This window comes from Mus caroli, unplaced genomic scaffold (genome assembly GCF_978045245.1).
Source record: "Mus caroli unplaced genomic scaffold, Mus_caroli_1 scaffold_17, whole genome shotgun sequence".
Lineage (NCBI taxonomy): Eukaryota > Metazoa > Chordata > Mammalia > Rodentia > Muridae > Mus > Mus caroli.
Window position 1 is genome coordinate 67,471,434 of NW_028227272.1, and position 17,404 is coordinate 67,488,837.

The 17,404-nt window shown below is 41.9% G+C and overlaps 1 protein-coding gene across 1 annotated transcript in view; it reads left to right on the forward strand.

The window, feature by feature from the left end:
- The first annotated feature begins 1,918 nt into the window (after positions 1 to 1,918).
- Positions 1,919 to 17,404, forward strand: part of Gbe1 (1,4-alpha-glucan branching enzyme 1) — a 240,595-nt gene continuing 225,109 nt past the window's right edge. The window contains exon 1 of the mRNA XM_021184815.2: positions 1,919 to 2,257. Within this exon, the coding sequence (XP_021040474.1) occupies positions 2,115 to 2,257 (143 nt within the window). The 5' untranslated portion in view covers positions 1,919 to 2,114. The remainder of the gene's footprint in view (positions 2,258 to 17,404) is intronic.

The window sequence follows — 17,404 nt, forward strand, 5'->3', positions numbered from 1 at the left end:
ACCCGAAATGGACTTACGTGATAATTATGACAGTGGAACTTAAAATCCCATTTAGCTGTGCTATGTGGGCAAGAGGCTGGTGTATGAAACTTGAGGTAAACTGGGTTCCTGCTCTTATAAAGCTTGCCTTTTCAAGATTAACAAAGAGCTTACATTGTGTTTACTGTAGCATAGAAGAGAATGGGGCTTGTAAGACCAGAGATCTCAATGATGGCTGGAAAGACAGTAGTCACAGAGAAGCTAAGGAAGAGAATTCCCAAAAAGAGTAGCAATTGCAGTGCTCACAGAATTCTGTCAGATCCTGGAAGGGCCATGCCACTACAGTCCAAGGGAACTGGATAATGAAGGTAGTGACTACAGGTTGTATAAGTGTTTTAAGGAAAGCCAAGTTTATATTTCACTCTAAGTGAAACGGCATGCCAATTAAATTGTTACTGAGATTATTTGATGTGTACTGTAGAGTTTAGCTATTCTAATTATGTAAAACTGGCAGCATCAGTATCTCCTGAAAGTAGTTAAAAATATATTCTGGTACATGGACCCCAAACTCAGAATGCACATTTTCAGTAGGTGATTCATATCAAGGTCACACTGGGAAACACTGGTACTGGGAGTGGGTAAAAATGGTAATTTATGGGTGATTATCAGTCGGTAGAAGTGATAAAAGCTGATTTTAGGTAGTGTTTATTCCTCACCCCTTCCCTTTTCCCTTCCTAATCAGTGCTTTGGTTTTATCCTAACAGGTGAATGCTTATGCTATGAAAAAGATAGTTGGTTCAGGTTTCTTAGTCAGCTAAGTGGAAATTTCAGTGTGAAGTGATGGAAATTTAGAGTTATGAAAGAAAAAAATGAAGTTACAGATTTGGGTGTCTACTAGGTACTTTATTTCTGGGTTTAAGTCCTTCCCCCCCCCCCATTTGTAGGTCCTTTTTTTTTTTTTATACCTTTATCTAAGACCTTTAGCTATTCACATCGAGGTGAATATTTTTCATTTCTTAAATTCATGACAAACCCTGTTTTAGATGTTGATATCCCAAGGGTGATCAATACTGTTCCTTCTTCCTAGACGCTATGATTTTACATTTCCAGATTTCAACTGAGGAAATTCCACTCAAGCCTGTCCAGTTTTGAGGTGCAAAGTGACTTGCAGCCTCCTGAGTAGCAGGATCCATTTTTCCTCGTGTCAAAATCTGTATTCTTTTAAAACATTTTTTGTATGTCTGTGTATATGTGTATATATGTGGCAGGGTGGAAAATATTTGAAAGTCGGTTTCCTCTTTCCAGACCGTGGGTTCTGGGAATATAATTCCAGTTATATGCCTTGTGGCAAGCACTTTTTACTTAGTGAGCCATTATGTCATCAAGCCCCGATTCTGTATTCTTATAAAGGAACCACTGGACAGAAAGGACACCGGGTAGTTATACTTGGGAGCTTGGCAAGAAGATTTTTTGCTTCATCACTGTGATTAAGCAGGAGAGTGCAGTACACTTTAATGATGTTCTCCCAGTCATGTCTCATCAAAGACAGTTTGGTTGGTGAGACACAAATGCCTGATTTCTGTATAGGGAACCAGGAAAGTTCTTGTTTTTACTGTGACTTCAGGGACCTGGCTGGCTATCGATGCTTACCTATGCAAAAATCTTTAAGGACTCTCTTGGTTAAACTCTTGAGACACATTAAACTTAGGGCAGTAGGGTTGTTAAATGACATTAAGATTCTAAATAGTTTCACGTTGTCTACTTTTAACCGTGGTCCTGGTGAATTTCCCACTTTTTGAAAATCATCACCCTAGGAACAACAAAAACTCCGAAATGAGAGCAGGTGTTTGAGGAGAGGTGACCACCGGGCAGGAAGGGGAAGGGACAGGGACTGGTGAGACCCGCCTCCCGGTGGCCAGCCAGCACGGTTCAGGGCTCCAGGGGCCGGCCCCGTGAGTGGGCGGGGGCCCGCGCTGAGGACGTGTGTCCCGGGCTCACCCTGGCCCGCTCCGCCGCTATAAAGGGCAATTCCCCGGCGGCTCGCCTAGGCTCGCCCGGCTCCGCCCTGCCGCTCGCACTCCACTCGGCCCACTCGACCCTCTCGGGCCTCGGCTACTCGGGCTGCTGCGGCGAAGATGGCGGCGCCGGCGGCTCCTGCGGCAGGGGAAACGGGCCCCGAAGCGCGTCTGGAGGCCGCCTTGGCCGACGTGCCGGAGCTGGCCCGACTCCTGGAGATTGACCCGTACCTGAAGCCCTTCGCCGCGGACTTCCAGCGCAGGTACCGGGGGAACCCCTCCACCGCCCTCCGCCTGCGGCCGGCCTTCCCGCGTGCGCGCGCGCCGCCCGTCTCCCCCTCTCTGCGCGGCCCCGCCCCCCTCGCGCGCCAATCATGCGGTGGGCGTGGCTCCGGTTTCCCGGGCGAGTTCCTGAACTTTTCTGCTGCACGTCCGCCCTGTGCGCTCGCTCGCAGTCCCCGGCCGTGCTTCCTACCCTACGTGCTGGGACAGGCAGCGCTGCAGCCACGCAGCAGCTTCCGGGACTCACAGGCCATCCCCCTCTTGTTCTGGGAGTTGCAGTGGTCGTGACCCAGGGCGTGTGTGATTATGCTTTTCAAACTTTGTAGTCTACTTCCGAGCAGCGTTTGTGCAGTCTTTCAGGCAGTCTTTCAACACCTTGCACCCTCCTGTTTGCTCTTGTGAGTTCATTAATCTGCGTTTCACTTTAATCGTTGGTCAGATCTCTTCTCCCTTAAACCAACATCGAAGAGCGACCATTGCGGGTGTTTGACCTTACCTTCCAGGAGAGTTAACAGGGCATGGATGGCTTAACTTGCAGAGCCCAATTCAAAAGTATAACTCCTCTCCCACCAGGCTTCCCCCTTATCAGAAATTTATAATTGCAATCTGCTCAGGTTAAGATTGAAAATTAAAGTAGCTAGTATATAAATTAGAGTAGTTATGAGTCGATTGCAAGTATTTTGCTGCAGTCATATTTGTCATACTAGTTTCTTCTTTAAAGCCTAGATACTACAAAAATCAAAACTACCTTGGCAACAGGCGAGAGACTCTTTTTTTTAATCATAGAAAACATCAAACTAGTTAGTGGCATTGGTGATTATGAACATGGGTTGATGTGACTTGAAAACACAAAGACCCTTAGAGCTCAACGACCTAGCTTTGTCATGTTATTAAACGTATCCACTAAAGTCACTTTCTAGAAAACCAATATTCTCAGATTCTAAAGCAGTAGGCATTATAAATTGCTCATTCCAGAGTTTACATATGCTAATACAGGAGCCCTCCTCAAAGCAGCCAGCTGGGCTGATCCTCACTTACAGTACTTAGTTGTGACTTTAGATTAAGTACTGGGGAGGTGTCTAGCAACTCTTCACTGAGAAGATGCAAGCCTGTGTCCCCTGAGATAATTAGCACGCGCTCCTGAAAGCTAAAAGACTTGAGCAGATTTTGAAATAAGTGATTTTTAGAACAAAAACAAATATTTTATCTATTTTTTCTCTTTTTGTATGAAATATATTTACATGTTATATTTATATATTTTCACCACATATATTTTTTTAATATAAAAATCATTTTGTTATAATGAGCACACAAATTACAACAGAAGGTGGTCAATGTCCAGCTTTTTTTGTTCTTTGGAGGTGTTTATTTTTATTATGACTCTATTTGTGTGATTTATAAACTAACCTGTAAGAAATTTCAAAAGCAAGAGTTGTGGAAATATTTTGCCTGTGTCCTGTTTCCAGTTTCCACTGGCCACAGGCAGACAAACACCATTTATTCTCTTTCTTTTGTGTGTATGTGTGTACTTCATATTCAACTCCACTGGGATTGAAGCAATTATAGTCATCTTTCATGGTTTGTCAAAATTAATGAGAGGGACAAAGGGCAGAATAAAGAAGGGAGGGAATCCAGTGTTCTTGGTGAAAAGTCTGGCCCAGCGGGTCCTTATGTGCTTCTCTGTGACCTGGATTCTACTTCTGCCCTTGGTCCTGGGTAATTGCTATTTTCCAGCACACATGTTCCATTTAGGCATGTCAAACAGTAATTTGGCATCTGGCAGTGGTGACTTGTATTGTTAACTGGTAGAGAATAAAAACTTTTTCATAGTGTCGTCATGGTCATTGATTGCTGTGGTTGGAATGTGTCCTTTGCAAATTTCAGGTGCGACAAGTGTGCCGTAGAAAGAGCCTTTAAGACATGACTAGGCCATAAGGGTTCCTCATGAGGGTTCATCTTTGGGCAGTGGACAGTGGTCTAATCAAAAAAGGGACTTTTGCGACGTCCATGACACAGGACCATTACAGAGGAGGGGGATAGGGCTTGTCAGAGTGAGAAGAGGGGAGCCATACTGTAAAAGCCTGTCTTTGGAAATGACTTTTCTATGGCTATCATGTACACACAGCATCTGTGACCACCAGGATAGGCATATATTCACTCACCCCAATAAGAGGGGACTGAGATGGAAATAGGAAGGGAAAGAGGTCACGGGGGATGGGACGGGGATGGAGAAGGCCATGGAGGACAAATGCTCTAGCCACACACTGTATACAAATAAGAAACTTTTAAACAATTAAAAACTAAGTAAAAACTGAAAAATAAAAAAATTCCCAGTTTAGGCTGCTTTGCCCCCTCTCCCTTCTGCTTTGGGAGGACATTGCACTTCCATTCTCTCGTGAGGACAATAACAGGGTGCTTGCCATCTCGCTTCATAGCTTCACCCATGGGCATCTTGTTGCTAGACTCCTCAGACTCTCAAACTATGAGGAGATACATTTTTATTTTTAATAAACCATCTATCTTGAGTATGCTGTTGAAGCCACGATAATAGTATATTTTATTTTTGACTTGTTTTAAGTAACCTACTTGTGCTGAGTGTCCTTGGCCTAACATGACTAGACAACCCATTTAGTTGCAAAGTGTGCTTATTAAATACTGCAGAAAATTTGAGGCACAGTTATCAATGTGTAAGAGTGGTGAGAGGGAGGCATTTTCTTCTCATTGATGGACCCTCGATTTCTTTCCTCCTCAAAATTGCTCCATTTGGAATTTTGTTGTGAGGGTTCCTTTTGTCTTCTGTGAGAATTCCAAATCTAGAATTGTATCGTGACGGGGGTTCCTCCGTCATGAATGAGTTAAAGCCCTTATACTGGTAGACAGACAGCTTGAAGCCTTGGTTAAGGAAGTATCTTTTGGGGACTTAACTGTAGAGTGTGAGTTACTTTGCATCATAAAAGTAAAGTGTAAGTACATGACTGTGTGATCACTGTCTCATTGATTAGCTCCTACGGTGACATCTCCTACTTGGCTCTTTCTACTTTCTGTGAAGCTGTTGATGTACTCCAGTCAGTGATCACATTTGCTTGCTCACATCTTACGTGGCTTTGTGAGTTGGCCACAGGGCTCTCCTCACGGCAGGCATTCACTGATGTAGGATTATGAAGGATTTGTTCTGAAATTTCTTTTTCAGTTCTTGTAGCCTGGAAAACAGAAAAGCGAAATTATGATTTTTCTTTATATATATATGTGTGTATATATATATATATATATATATATATATATATATATATTTTTTTTTTTTTTCCCTAGCAGCGAGCACTTCTTATTGAGCTCTTGGTGCAAACAAGAGGTTCTCAACTTTGTGGTTGCAACCCTCAGAAAACATTTATTTCTGATGGTCTTAGGAGACCCCAATCATAAGTTTATTTTTATTGCTTCTTCATAACTGTAATTTTGTTTCTGAGTGGTGTTTTAGTTCCTTCCGACACTGAGAACCTCGGTTTTGGCCTATCTCCTCATCTAAACAGAGGGCTGACATTTTGAGTACTGCTCAAATATATATAGTGCTCTATCACTGAGTATCCTTTTCTTAAACTTTATATACTATTGTATATTATGATAGTTCATCTTCCAAACATCATCTTAGACAGCATATATATATTTTTCTGGCTTGCCTATGAAAATAGCCATGGAGAATGCCGTACTGAGATTAATCTTCTGTGTGTGTGTGTGTGTGTGTGTGTGTGGTGTGTCTTTGTGAGTGAATGCCATGTGGTTATCTGTAGAGGCTAGATTTTTTTTTTTTTTTCTGGTTTTTCGAGATAGGGTTTCTCTGTATAGCCCTGGCTGTCCTGGAACTCACTCTGTAGACAAGGCTGGCCTGGAACTCAGAAATCTGCCTGCCTCTGCCTCCCGAGTGCTGGGATTAAAGGCGTGTGCCACCACTCCCGGGCTGAGGCTAGATTTTTGAAGATGGAGTTATAGATAGTTGTTTCCCAGCATGGGATGCTGGAAACCAAACTTAGATTCCCTGCTAGTGCTAGCAAATGCTCTCATCCACTTAGCCATCTCTTTAGCTCCTACTAAAACTATTCTTAAGAAGTTCATAAACATCAAGGAAGGGGAAACTGTAGTTGTGCTGTATTGAAGAACAAAATAAATAATTAAATAAATAAATGTATAAATAAGGGAATTCATAAGCATAGTCTTGATAATCTATTGTATATATTCCTTCTTCTAAGCATTGTATATTACTGACTCTTTCTTAGCTCCTCCTAACCGCAGTCTTGCTTTCCCCCCATTACTTGTGTAGGTTTTACTTCAGTAACCTTCAGACCATATAGTAGAAGAGATTCCAGGTTGGTTCCCTAGTCCCCATGTCTTTATTTTCTTTTATATGCTGTTTCATTTCTGCATAATATTCTTTTCTTAGACATTGATATCTTCCTTGTAGTGTCTACCTCTTGAAGATACTAAAAGTCTGTCTTCATTCCAGATTTTTGTTCTGGTCTACAACATTATTCTAACGGGCTCCAGTCTAAGGGCCTATAAAGCCCAGCATACATAATCTGAACATATAGATTTTCATCTCAAAGGTATTTTTCTTTTCATACCCTATCTTGGTTGTGTTATCTTCATTGATGAGTGACTCCGTCTTAAAACCTAGCATTTTCTTCATGCATGTGTATTCACGTGTTGGGGTGAATGAGTTCATGTGTGTATTCACGTGTTGGGGTGAATGAGTTCATGTGTGTATTCACTATTTTTGTTAGAAAGATTCTCTCATTCCTGGAATTCACCAAATAGGCTAGACTGGCTAGTCAGGGAGTCCCTGGGATTTATCTGTCTGTCTCTCCAGGCTCGCATAATAACAAATACAGTGCATACTATCTGGCTTTTTACCCATGGCTTCTGGGTATTGAGCTTAGACCCTCTACTTACAAGGAGAGCACGCTAACAACTGAGCCATCTTCTGACGCTGGTACATTCTCAAGTACTCTTTCCTTCATCTCTCAGTTTAGACAATTGCATCATTTGACTCTTATAATAGGCACTCGTCTGTGTGGCTATTGTTACCTTCTTTCAAGCTGCCAGTGCATCTAGACAGGTGTGAGAACAGCTTCAGGGCTGGTACTTCTTCTTCAGACGGCCGCCCTTCTCCATCTGTTCTGCCCTCTCCATTCCCAAAATGGTGTATGTGATTATTGTAGTGGTTTAAATGACAATGTCTTCCTAAGCTCCAGTCTTTGAATCCTTGGTCCCCAGTTGATGGTGCCATTTAAGGAGGTGCAGTAAGTCCAGCCCAGCATCCATGATTGCAGACATGCTTTGAAGGCTGAAAGCCTCCCCTACTTCTGGGTTGCTCTCTGTGTGCTTGCAGTTCAATTTATGAGCTGGTCATTTTCTGTTCCTTTTCCCATCGCTCCACTTCTCCATCCATCATGGACTGGTAGCCCTCTGGAATTATAAGCTCAAGTAAACTTTCTTTTATAAGGTTCTTTGGTCATAGTGTTTTGTTTGTTTGTTTGTTTTTCTTTCCCCCGAGACAGGGTTTGTAGCTCTGGCTGTTCTGGAACTCAATCTGAAGACGAGGCTGGCTTCAAACTCAGAAATCCACCTGACTCTGCCTCCCAAGTGCTAGGATTAAAGGTGTGCGCCACCACCGCCAAGCCATAGTGTTCTCTTACATTGGCAGAAAAGTAACTCAGATAATTACGAAACTATCCTGCTTGCACTCTTTCAATAGTTGCCCATTTCTGTTAACCTACAGCAGTCTGCACTATCTGGTCCCTGTTCTTCATTCTAATCTAATCTCTATGCATATCTCATATCCTCCATCTCTCATCAACTCCCTGGTTGTTCCTTCTAACAAGACAGTGGGTGGGGGGGATGTTCTATAAGGGATAATAAAAAGTCTTTAAAATAATTGGAAGCAAAGTATCTTTTTTTCTTTTCCCACTTATGTTCCTTTAACACTGAATGTTGAATATTTCCTTTTTATAATTACCTGTCTATACAGAAGATTTGGGGGGGGGGAGTTTATGAAAGTCATTGGGTAAAAAGCAAGATGTCAAGAACAGAGATCACTCTGGTTGTTATGGTGAGAGGGAGTCTTTTAGCTCAGTACAAGAAAATTGCTATGCAGACCCTTTCTTGTATCTTTGATAAAATAACAGGCAATAAATTCTATCAAGAAGACATTTAATACACTAATGGATACCAGCCTGAAGGTGTGCCAACACATTTTGCTTGACTGTGTAGTGTGTTTGATGGAGTTTGATGGAGTCCCAGACCAGGCTGTGGTTTTACACGTGCTAGGGTTTGATGCCTGCACTTTTCCTTTAAAACCCTGTACATGTGTTGGGACACAGCTTAGAATGTTTGGAGTAGAAGAGTCAGGGATCATACCCATAGGTGTTTCTCATAGCACAAGAATTTTAAATGTGATTCACTGAATGTACTCCCCCCCCCCCCCCAGCCACTGTGGCTACTGAAGATTGTCAAATGTCAGTAGTTTTAGACAGCAGGGAGAAGTCAGAGTTCTGAGATGCAGCTGACCCGCTTTCCTGTCCTGGGACACTCACTCATTTGCCACAGAGATCCGTCCAAATTCCAGAGTCACTCTTGGATTATCCATAGCAGTGGCCAAGAGTCCCTGACCTCTTCTCACTTTCAAAGTGTCTTGAGGTGACATGATAGGGCATTCTGTTTAGAACAGGCTCCTGTGCCAGCTGCACCAGCTCGGAATCAATCTTTCTTTACATGATAACTTCTTGGATTCCTTCCAGCCCTCTCTACGCTGGGCCCTAGGTATGCGATTACACAGTTCTTGTGGAGTGGAAGAGAGGGTTAGTGCAATTGTGCTCTTATTTGGAAATGTAGAGTAGGCTTCTCTTACCAGATATTAAATGGATGGAAGCCTGTTTCTCTGAGGGAATTGGGGCTACTGGGCACCCTTCACCTAAAGTTAGGATGCATGTGCTTGCTCAAATACACACACACACATACACACATATGCACACACATACACACATATACACACACACACACACACATACATACACACATATGCACACACACATACACACATATGCACACACACACATACACACATGCACGCACGCACGAACGAACATACATGAACAAAATTCTTTTCTCATGGTGATATCTGCTCACCCAATATTTTTTCACTGCTGTCATGAATCCAGGCTGCTTTTATATTCAATAAACAAAGCCCTGCTTCATTTTGTGTTAGGGGTAATAGGGACCTGGAGCTTCAACAAAAAGAAAACATTAAATATGTAGTTTTATAATTTACATTTATTGATTTATTTAATAATTTCATTGTATATTCTCTGCTACTGTGTAGCTATGGCGACTAACTTGTAAAACTTGATTTTATTTTTATTTTTGTGTGTGTGATTAATGGTTTCATCTAAACCTTATTTTTTTCCCAAGGTAAAAAATTAATTAAAATATATTGCTCTCTACCTCTCCCTCTTCTACCTTCCCCTGTCCCTCACTCCCTCTTAAATTCATGGCCTCTTATATTAAAATTATCATGTTTTACACACACACACACACACACACAGACATACACACATGCACATACACACATGAATAAATATACAAATACAACCCACAGAGTTCATTGAGTGTAGCTTGCTTATATATATATATTTTTGGTACAAATTACTTGGTTTTGGATAACCAGTTAAGGATGGGTTCATCTTTGAAGAAGACTGGTTATCCCTCAGTAGTCTCCAGTTGTCTGTACCTCTTCATCTGTGAAATTTCCCTCATCCTCGGTGCCATAGCAATTGGTGGTATTATAGTTGAGGTCCTGTTCAGGCAGCGATACAGCTGAGTGCAGTTCTCTTGTGTAGTTAGAAGGCACACTCTTTCAGCAGGCTTCCTGGACCTTTTACTCTTAGACTATTTCTGCAATATCCCCTTAGCCTTAAGTATAGGGTTTGTGCTGCAGACATATCACTGGGGTTGGACACTCCCTGTTCATTGGTTCAACATTTTAGTAGTTGTGGCTTTTAATATACAAATAATCCAGATAATTTTGGCTCTAACCGTAGGTCCATTACATGCCCTGATGGTTTGTATATGCTTGGGGCAGGGAGTGGCACTATTAGGAGGTGTGGCTTTGTTGGAGTAGGTGTGTCACTGTGGGCGTGGGCTTTAAGACCCTACTCCTAGCTGCCTGAAAGTCAATATTCTGCTACCAGCCTTCAGATAAAGACATAGAACTCTCAGTTCCCCCTATACCTTGCCTGCCTGGAGGCTGCCATGCTCCCACTTTGAGGACACTGGACTGAACCTCTGCACCTGCAAGCCAACCCCAACTGAATGTTGTTTTTTTTAGTTTCAAATAACTTTTATTTTTTTTTTAATATTTTTATTACATATTTTCCTCAATTACGTTTCCAATGCTATCCCAAAAGTCCCCCATAGCGCCCCCCCCACTTCCCTATCCACCCATTCCCATTCTTTTGGCCCTGGCATTCCCCTATATTGGGGCATATAAAGTTTGCAAGTCCAATGGGCCTCTCTTTCCATTGATGGCTGACTAGGCCATCTTTCGATACATATGCAGCTAGAGACAAGAGCTCTGGGGTTCTAGTTAGTACATCATGTTGTTCCAACAATAGGGTTGCAGATCCCTTTAGCTCCTTGGGTACTTACTCTAGCTTCTCCATTGGGAGCCCTGTGATACATCCAATAGCTGACTGTGAACATCCACTCCTGTGTTTGCTAGGCCCCAGCATCGTCTCACAAGAGACAGCTATATTTGGGTCCTTTCAGCAAAATCTTGCAATGTATGCAATGGTGTCAGCGTTTAGAAGTTGATTATGGGATGGATCCCTGGATACGGCAGTCTCTAAATGGTCCATCCTTTCATCACCGCTACGAACTTTGTCTCTGTAACTCCTTCCCTGGGTGTTTTGTTCCCAATTCTGAGAAGGTGCACAGTGTCCACACTTTGGTCTTCATTCTTCTTGAGTTTCATGCGTTTAGCAAATTGTATCTTAAATCTTGGGTATCCTAAGTTTTGGGCTAATATCCACTTATCAGTGAATACATATTGTGTGAGTTCTTTTGTGATTGTGTTACTTCACTCAAGATGATGCCCTCCAGGTCCATCCATTTGGCTAGGAATTTCATAAATTCATTCTTTTTAATAGCTGAGTAGTACTCCATTGTGTAAATGTACCATAATTTCTGTATCCATTCCTCTGTTGAGGGACATCTGGGTTCTTTCCAGCTTCTGGCTATTATAAATAGGGCTGCTATGAACATAGTGGAACATGTGTCCTTTTTACCGGTTGGGACATCTTCTGGATATATGCCCAGGAGAGGTATTGCTGGATCCTCCGGTAGTACTATGTCCAATTTTCTGAGGAACCGCCAGACTGATTTCCAGAGTGGTTGTACAAGCTTGCAATCCCACCAACAATGGAGGAGTGTTCCTCTTTCTCACATCCTCGCCAGCAACTGCTGTCACCTGAATTTTTGATCTTAGCCATTCTGACTGGTGTGAGGTGGAATCTCAGGGTTGTTTTGATTTGCATTTCCCTGATGATTAAGGATGTTGAACATTTTTTCAGGTGTTTCTCTGCCATTCGGTATTCCTCAGGCGAGAATTCTTTGTTCAGTTCTGAGCCCCATTTTTAATGGGGTTATTTGACTTTCTGGAGTCCACCTTCTTGAGTTCTTTATATATATTGGATATTAGTCCCTTATCTGATTTAGGATAGGTGAAGATCCTTTCCCAATCTGTTGGTGGTTTTTTTGTCTTATTGATGGTGTCTTTAGCCTTGCAGAAGCTTTGTAGTTTCATGAGGTCCCACTTGTCAATTCTCGATCTTACAGCACAAGCCATTACTGTTCTATTCAGGAATTTTTCCCCTGTGCCCATATCTTCAAGGCTTTTCCCCACTTTCTCCTCTATAAGTTTCAGTGTCTCTGGTTTTATGTGAAGTTCCTTGATCCACTTAGACTTGACCTTAGTACAAGGAGATAGGAATGGATCGATTCGCATTCTTCTACATGTTAACAACCAGTTGTGCCAGCACCATTTGTTGAAAATGCTGTCTTTCTTCCACTGGATGTTTTTAGCTCCCTTGTCGAAGATCAAGTGACCGTAGGTGTGTGGGTTCATTTCTGGGTCTTCAATTCTATTCCATTGGTCTATTTGTCTGTCACTATACCAGTACCATGCAGTTTTTATCACAATTGCTCTGTAGTAGAGCTTTAGGTCCGGCATGGTGATTCCACCAGAGGTTCTTTTATCCTTGAGAAGAGTTTTTGCTATCCTAGGTTTTTTGTTATTCCAGATGAATTTGCAGATTGCACTTTCTAATTCGTTGAAGAATTGATTTGGAATTTTGATGGGGATTGCATTGAATCTGTAGATTGCTTTTGGCAAGATAGCCATTTTTACAATGTTGATCCTGCCAATCCATGAGCATGGGAGATCTTTCCATCTTCTGAGATCTTCTATAATTTCTTTCTTCAGAGACTTGAAGTTTTTATTATACAGATCTTTCACTTCCTTAGTTAGAGTCACGCCAAGATATTTTATATTATTTGTGACTATTGAGAAGGGTGTTGTTTCCCTAATTTCTTTCTCAGCCTGTTTATTCTTTGTGTAGAGAAAGGCCATTGATTTGTTTGAGTTAATTTTATATCCAGCTACTTCACCGAAGCTGTTTATCAGGCTTAGGAGTTCTCTGGTGGAATTTTTAGGGTCACTTATATATACTATCATATCATCTGCAAAAAGTGATATTTTTCAACTTTTCCAATTTGTATCCCTTTGATCTCCTTTTGTTGTCGAATTGCTCTGGCTAGGACTTCAAGTACAATGTTGAATAGGTATGGAGAAAGTGGACAGCCTTGTCTAGTCCCTGATTTTAGAGGGATTGCTTCAAGCTTCTCACCATTTACTTTGATGTTGGCTACTGGTTTGCTGTAGATTGCTTTTATCATGTTTAGGTATGGGCCTTGAATTCCTGATCTTTCCAAGACTTTTATCATGAATGGGTGTTGGATCTTGTCAAATGCTTTTTCCGCATCTAACGAGATGACCATGTGGTTTTTGTCTTTGAGTTTGTTTATATACTGGATTACGTTGATGGATTTCCGTATATTGAACCATCCCTGCATCCCTGGGATGAAACCTACTTGGTCAGGATGGATGATTGTTTTGATGTGTTCTTGGATTCGGTTAGCAAGAACTTTATTGAGGATTTTTGCATCAATATTCATAAGGGATATTGGTCTGAAGTTTTCTATCTTTGTTGGGTCTTTTTGTGGTTTAGGTATCAGAGTAATTGTGGCTTCATAGAATGAGTTGGGTAGAGTACCTTCTGTTTCTATTTTGTGGAATAGTTTGTGAAGAACTGGGATTAGATCTTCTTTGAAGGTCTGATAGAACTCTGCACTAAACCCATCTGGTCCTGGGCTTTTTTTAGTTGGGAGACTATTAATGACTGCTTCTATTTCTTTGGGGGATATAGGGCTGTTTAGATCATTAACCTGATCTTGATTCAACTTTGGTACCTGGTAACTGTCTAGGAACTTCTCCATTTCATCCAGGTTCTCCAGTTTTGTTGAGTATAGCCTTTGGTAGAAGGATCTGATGGTGTTTTGGATGTCTTCAGGATCTGTTGTTATGTCTCCTTTTTCATTTCTGATTTTGTTAATTAGGATGCTTTCCCTGTGCCCTCTGGTGAGTCTGGCTAAGGGTTTATCTATCTTGTTGATTTTCTCAAAGAACCAGCTCCTTGATTGGTTGATTCTTTGAATAGTTTTTCTTGTTTCCACTTGGTTGATTTCACCCCTGAGTTTGATTATTTCCTGCCGTCTACTCCTCTTGGGTGAATTTGCTTCCTTTTGTTCTAGTGCTTTTAGGTGTGTTGTCAAGCTGCTAATGTGTGCTCTCTCTAGTTTCCTTTTGGAGGCACTCAGAGCTATGAGTTTTCCTCTTAAAAATGCTTTCATTGCGTCCCATAAGTTTGGGTATGTTGTGGCTTCATTTTCATTGAACTCTAAAAAGTCCTTAATTTCTTTCTTTATTCCTTCCTTGACCAAGGTATCATTGAGAAGAGTGTTGTTCAGTTTCCACGTGAAGGTTGGCTTTCTATTATTTATTTTGTTATTGAAGATCAGCCTTAGTCCATGGTGATCTGATAGGATGCATGGGACAATTTCAATGTTTTTGTATCTGTTGAGTCCTGTTTTGTGCCCAATTACGTGGTCAATTTTGGAGAAGGTACCATGAGGTGCTGAGAAGAAGGTGTATCCTTTTGTTTTAGGGTAAAATGTTCTGTAGATATCTGCCAGATCCATTTGATCCATAACTTCTGTTAGTTTCACTGTGTCCCTGTTTAGTTTCTGTTTCCATGATCTGTCCATTGGTGAAAGTGGTGTGTTGAAGTCTCCCACTATTATTGTATGAGGTGCAATGTGTGCTTTGAGATTTACTAAAGTTTCTTTAATGAATGAGGCTGCCTTTGTATTTGGAGCATAGATATTCAGGATTGATAGTTCCTCTTGGAGGATTTTACCTTTGATGAGTATGAAGTGCCCCTCCCTGTCTTTTTTGATGACTTTGGGTTGGAAGTCAATCTTATCTGATATTAGAATGGCTACTCCAGCTTGTTTCTTCAGACCATTTGCTTGGAAAATTGTTTTCCAGCCTTTCATTCTGAGGTAGTGTCTATCTTTTTCTCTGAGATGAGTTTCTTGTAAGCAGGGTGCCGGATGTCTGCAGCCCCTAAAGGGTGCTGCCTCAGCAGCTCTGTGGCTCCCGCCTGTCCCAGAAGCCGTCTGCCCCCGTGGTCCCCACTCTGACCTGTAGAGACTAAGCTCGGCGGAGTCCCGGAGCCAAGATGGCGCTCCCTGCAGGGCAGGTCACTGTCCTCCGACTGGGAGGGTGCCGGATGTCTGCGGCCCCAAAAGGGTGCTGCCTCAGCGGCTCTGTGGCTCCCGCCTGTCCCAGAAGCTGTCTGCCTCTGTGGTCCTCACTCTAACCTGTAGACTAAGTTCGGTGGAGTCCCTGAGCCAAGATGGCGCTCTCTGCAGGGCAGGTCTCTGTCCTCCGGCTGGGAGGGTGCCGGAAGTCTGCTGCCCCAAAAGGGTGCTGCCTCAGTGGCTCTGTGGCTCCTGCCTGTCCCAGAAGCCGTCTGCCCCCGTGGTCCCCACTCTGACCTGTAGAGACTAAGCTCGGTCCTGAATGTTGTTTTTAAAAGAGTTGACTTGGTCATGGTGTCTGTTCACAGCTATAAAACTTTAAGACACATGTTAAATATAAAAATATTGTGAAGTGGTTGCGTTACAGAGTTTAGGAATAAGACAAGACTCGATTCGCAGCTCTTATAATTGTCAAATAGATTTGAGTCATCAGAAAGGTGTTTTCAGGATTCTCTTGAGGACTACAGATATATGGAGAGATACTTAATATGCCACAATTTGATGATATTAGATAAGTGCCCAGTTTAAATATTATTTTCACTACATTTTATTTTTGTTACATTCTTTAGTGACATTTTTAAAAAATCAATCTCAGATCCTCAAATCTCACCACTACTCTTTGTTTTTCTAATTAATTGTGTTGTTCTTTTCAGAGAGACTCACTTTTTGTCCTGCAGAGGTGATTGGATGAATGAGGTGAGGCAGGTGGCAGTTTTAATCACAATGTAGTAGAGAAGGAAAAGAGCCTGTTTAAACTTTGATCCTTAATTTGGAGTGGAAATGAGGAGGTAATTGCCAGTTCACTGTAAGCTGAAGGCAACATGAGTCCTGGGACATAAGAAGCACAAAGCTGCTTTCACTGAAAGAGGTAAACGCTAGCCTGCAGAAACCCAAACTCCCCGTTCTCTTGATCTCCCCTCCTGTCTTCTCTCCTCTTTCATCTGACTGGTAAGTGTCCATATTCTTGAGCATCAAACAGCTGCAGGGATTTTCTTCCCCCTGAACTCGGGTTGCTTCAACGGATGATCACACCGAGTTTACTAATAGCCAGGATAACTTTGAAAATAAGACCGATGTGCGGGAAGGAATAAAGAAAGATAGTCACTTAAATGTTCAAAAATGAAAGTGTGGTTGGAGGGTGTTATTCATGACTCATTGGTAGTAAGAAAAAAGTTACATTTGGTGGCCCTGGCTTTTCTTTGTCTTTTGATATTTGATGGTATCCAGGTAGTTATTTAATCAATCCGATTCTTTAACATATAGGAAATAAAGGAATGGAATATTTATATGTATTTAGTGATGTGTTGAAGAGTCAGCTATAATGAGACACAGTCTCTGGGCAGATAGATACTCTTAGTACTGCAATGAAGTTTCTAAGTTTATATTTTGCACGGGTACAATTGGGGTTTCCTCAATATTCAGCAACTATTTGCTTTACCAATGCCATGCATTATTTATATCATCTAATTAACTTGCTTTAGTAAGCTCCCCTACACAGGTTCCATTTAGGTGTGAGGAGCTGAACAGTGTAGACAGACACACTATTGAGGAAACATGGGAGTATGGCTTGTACACTTAGCTCCACTTAATAGAAAAGCCAATGTTATAGCAGCAGAGGGTTAAATTTCTCCCTGAAATTAAAGGTGAAAAAGTTCTGGCTTCCACAAGGATCAGTTTATAGCCTTCTGCAGCTTGGTATTTATTTAACTTGAGGATTTGATTTCTATCCTCATAAGATTAACAGGCAAATCCACATCCATGGTCATCCCATGTAGACATGTGGATCTCCTGTGTTTATTTAGTTAGACATAGGTTCGCTATCTTGATCTTTTTCAGTGCTAGCTGACAATCAAGAGGGTGCTGTGCTCCTCCTGACCTAGAAGTGAGCCAGAGTCATCAAGTTGCATGGCTTCTTCCTGAGAGAAGCCCGCTTTCCAGCTCATATTCCTTTCTAGAGCTCTTTCCCTTTTCCAAAGAGGAATAACACATAAGAGACTGTCTTAGTCAGAGTTTCTATTCATGCGCAAACATCATGACCAAGAAGCAAGTTGGGGAGGAAAGGGTTTATTCAGCTTACATTTCCAAATTGCTGTTCATCACTAAGGGAAGTCAGAACTGGAACTCAGGCAGGTCAGGAAGCA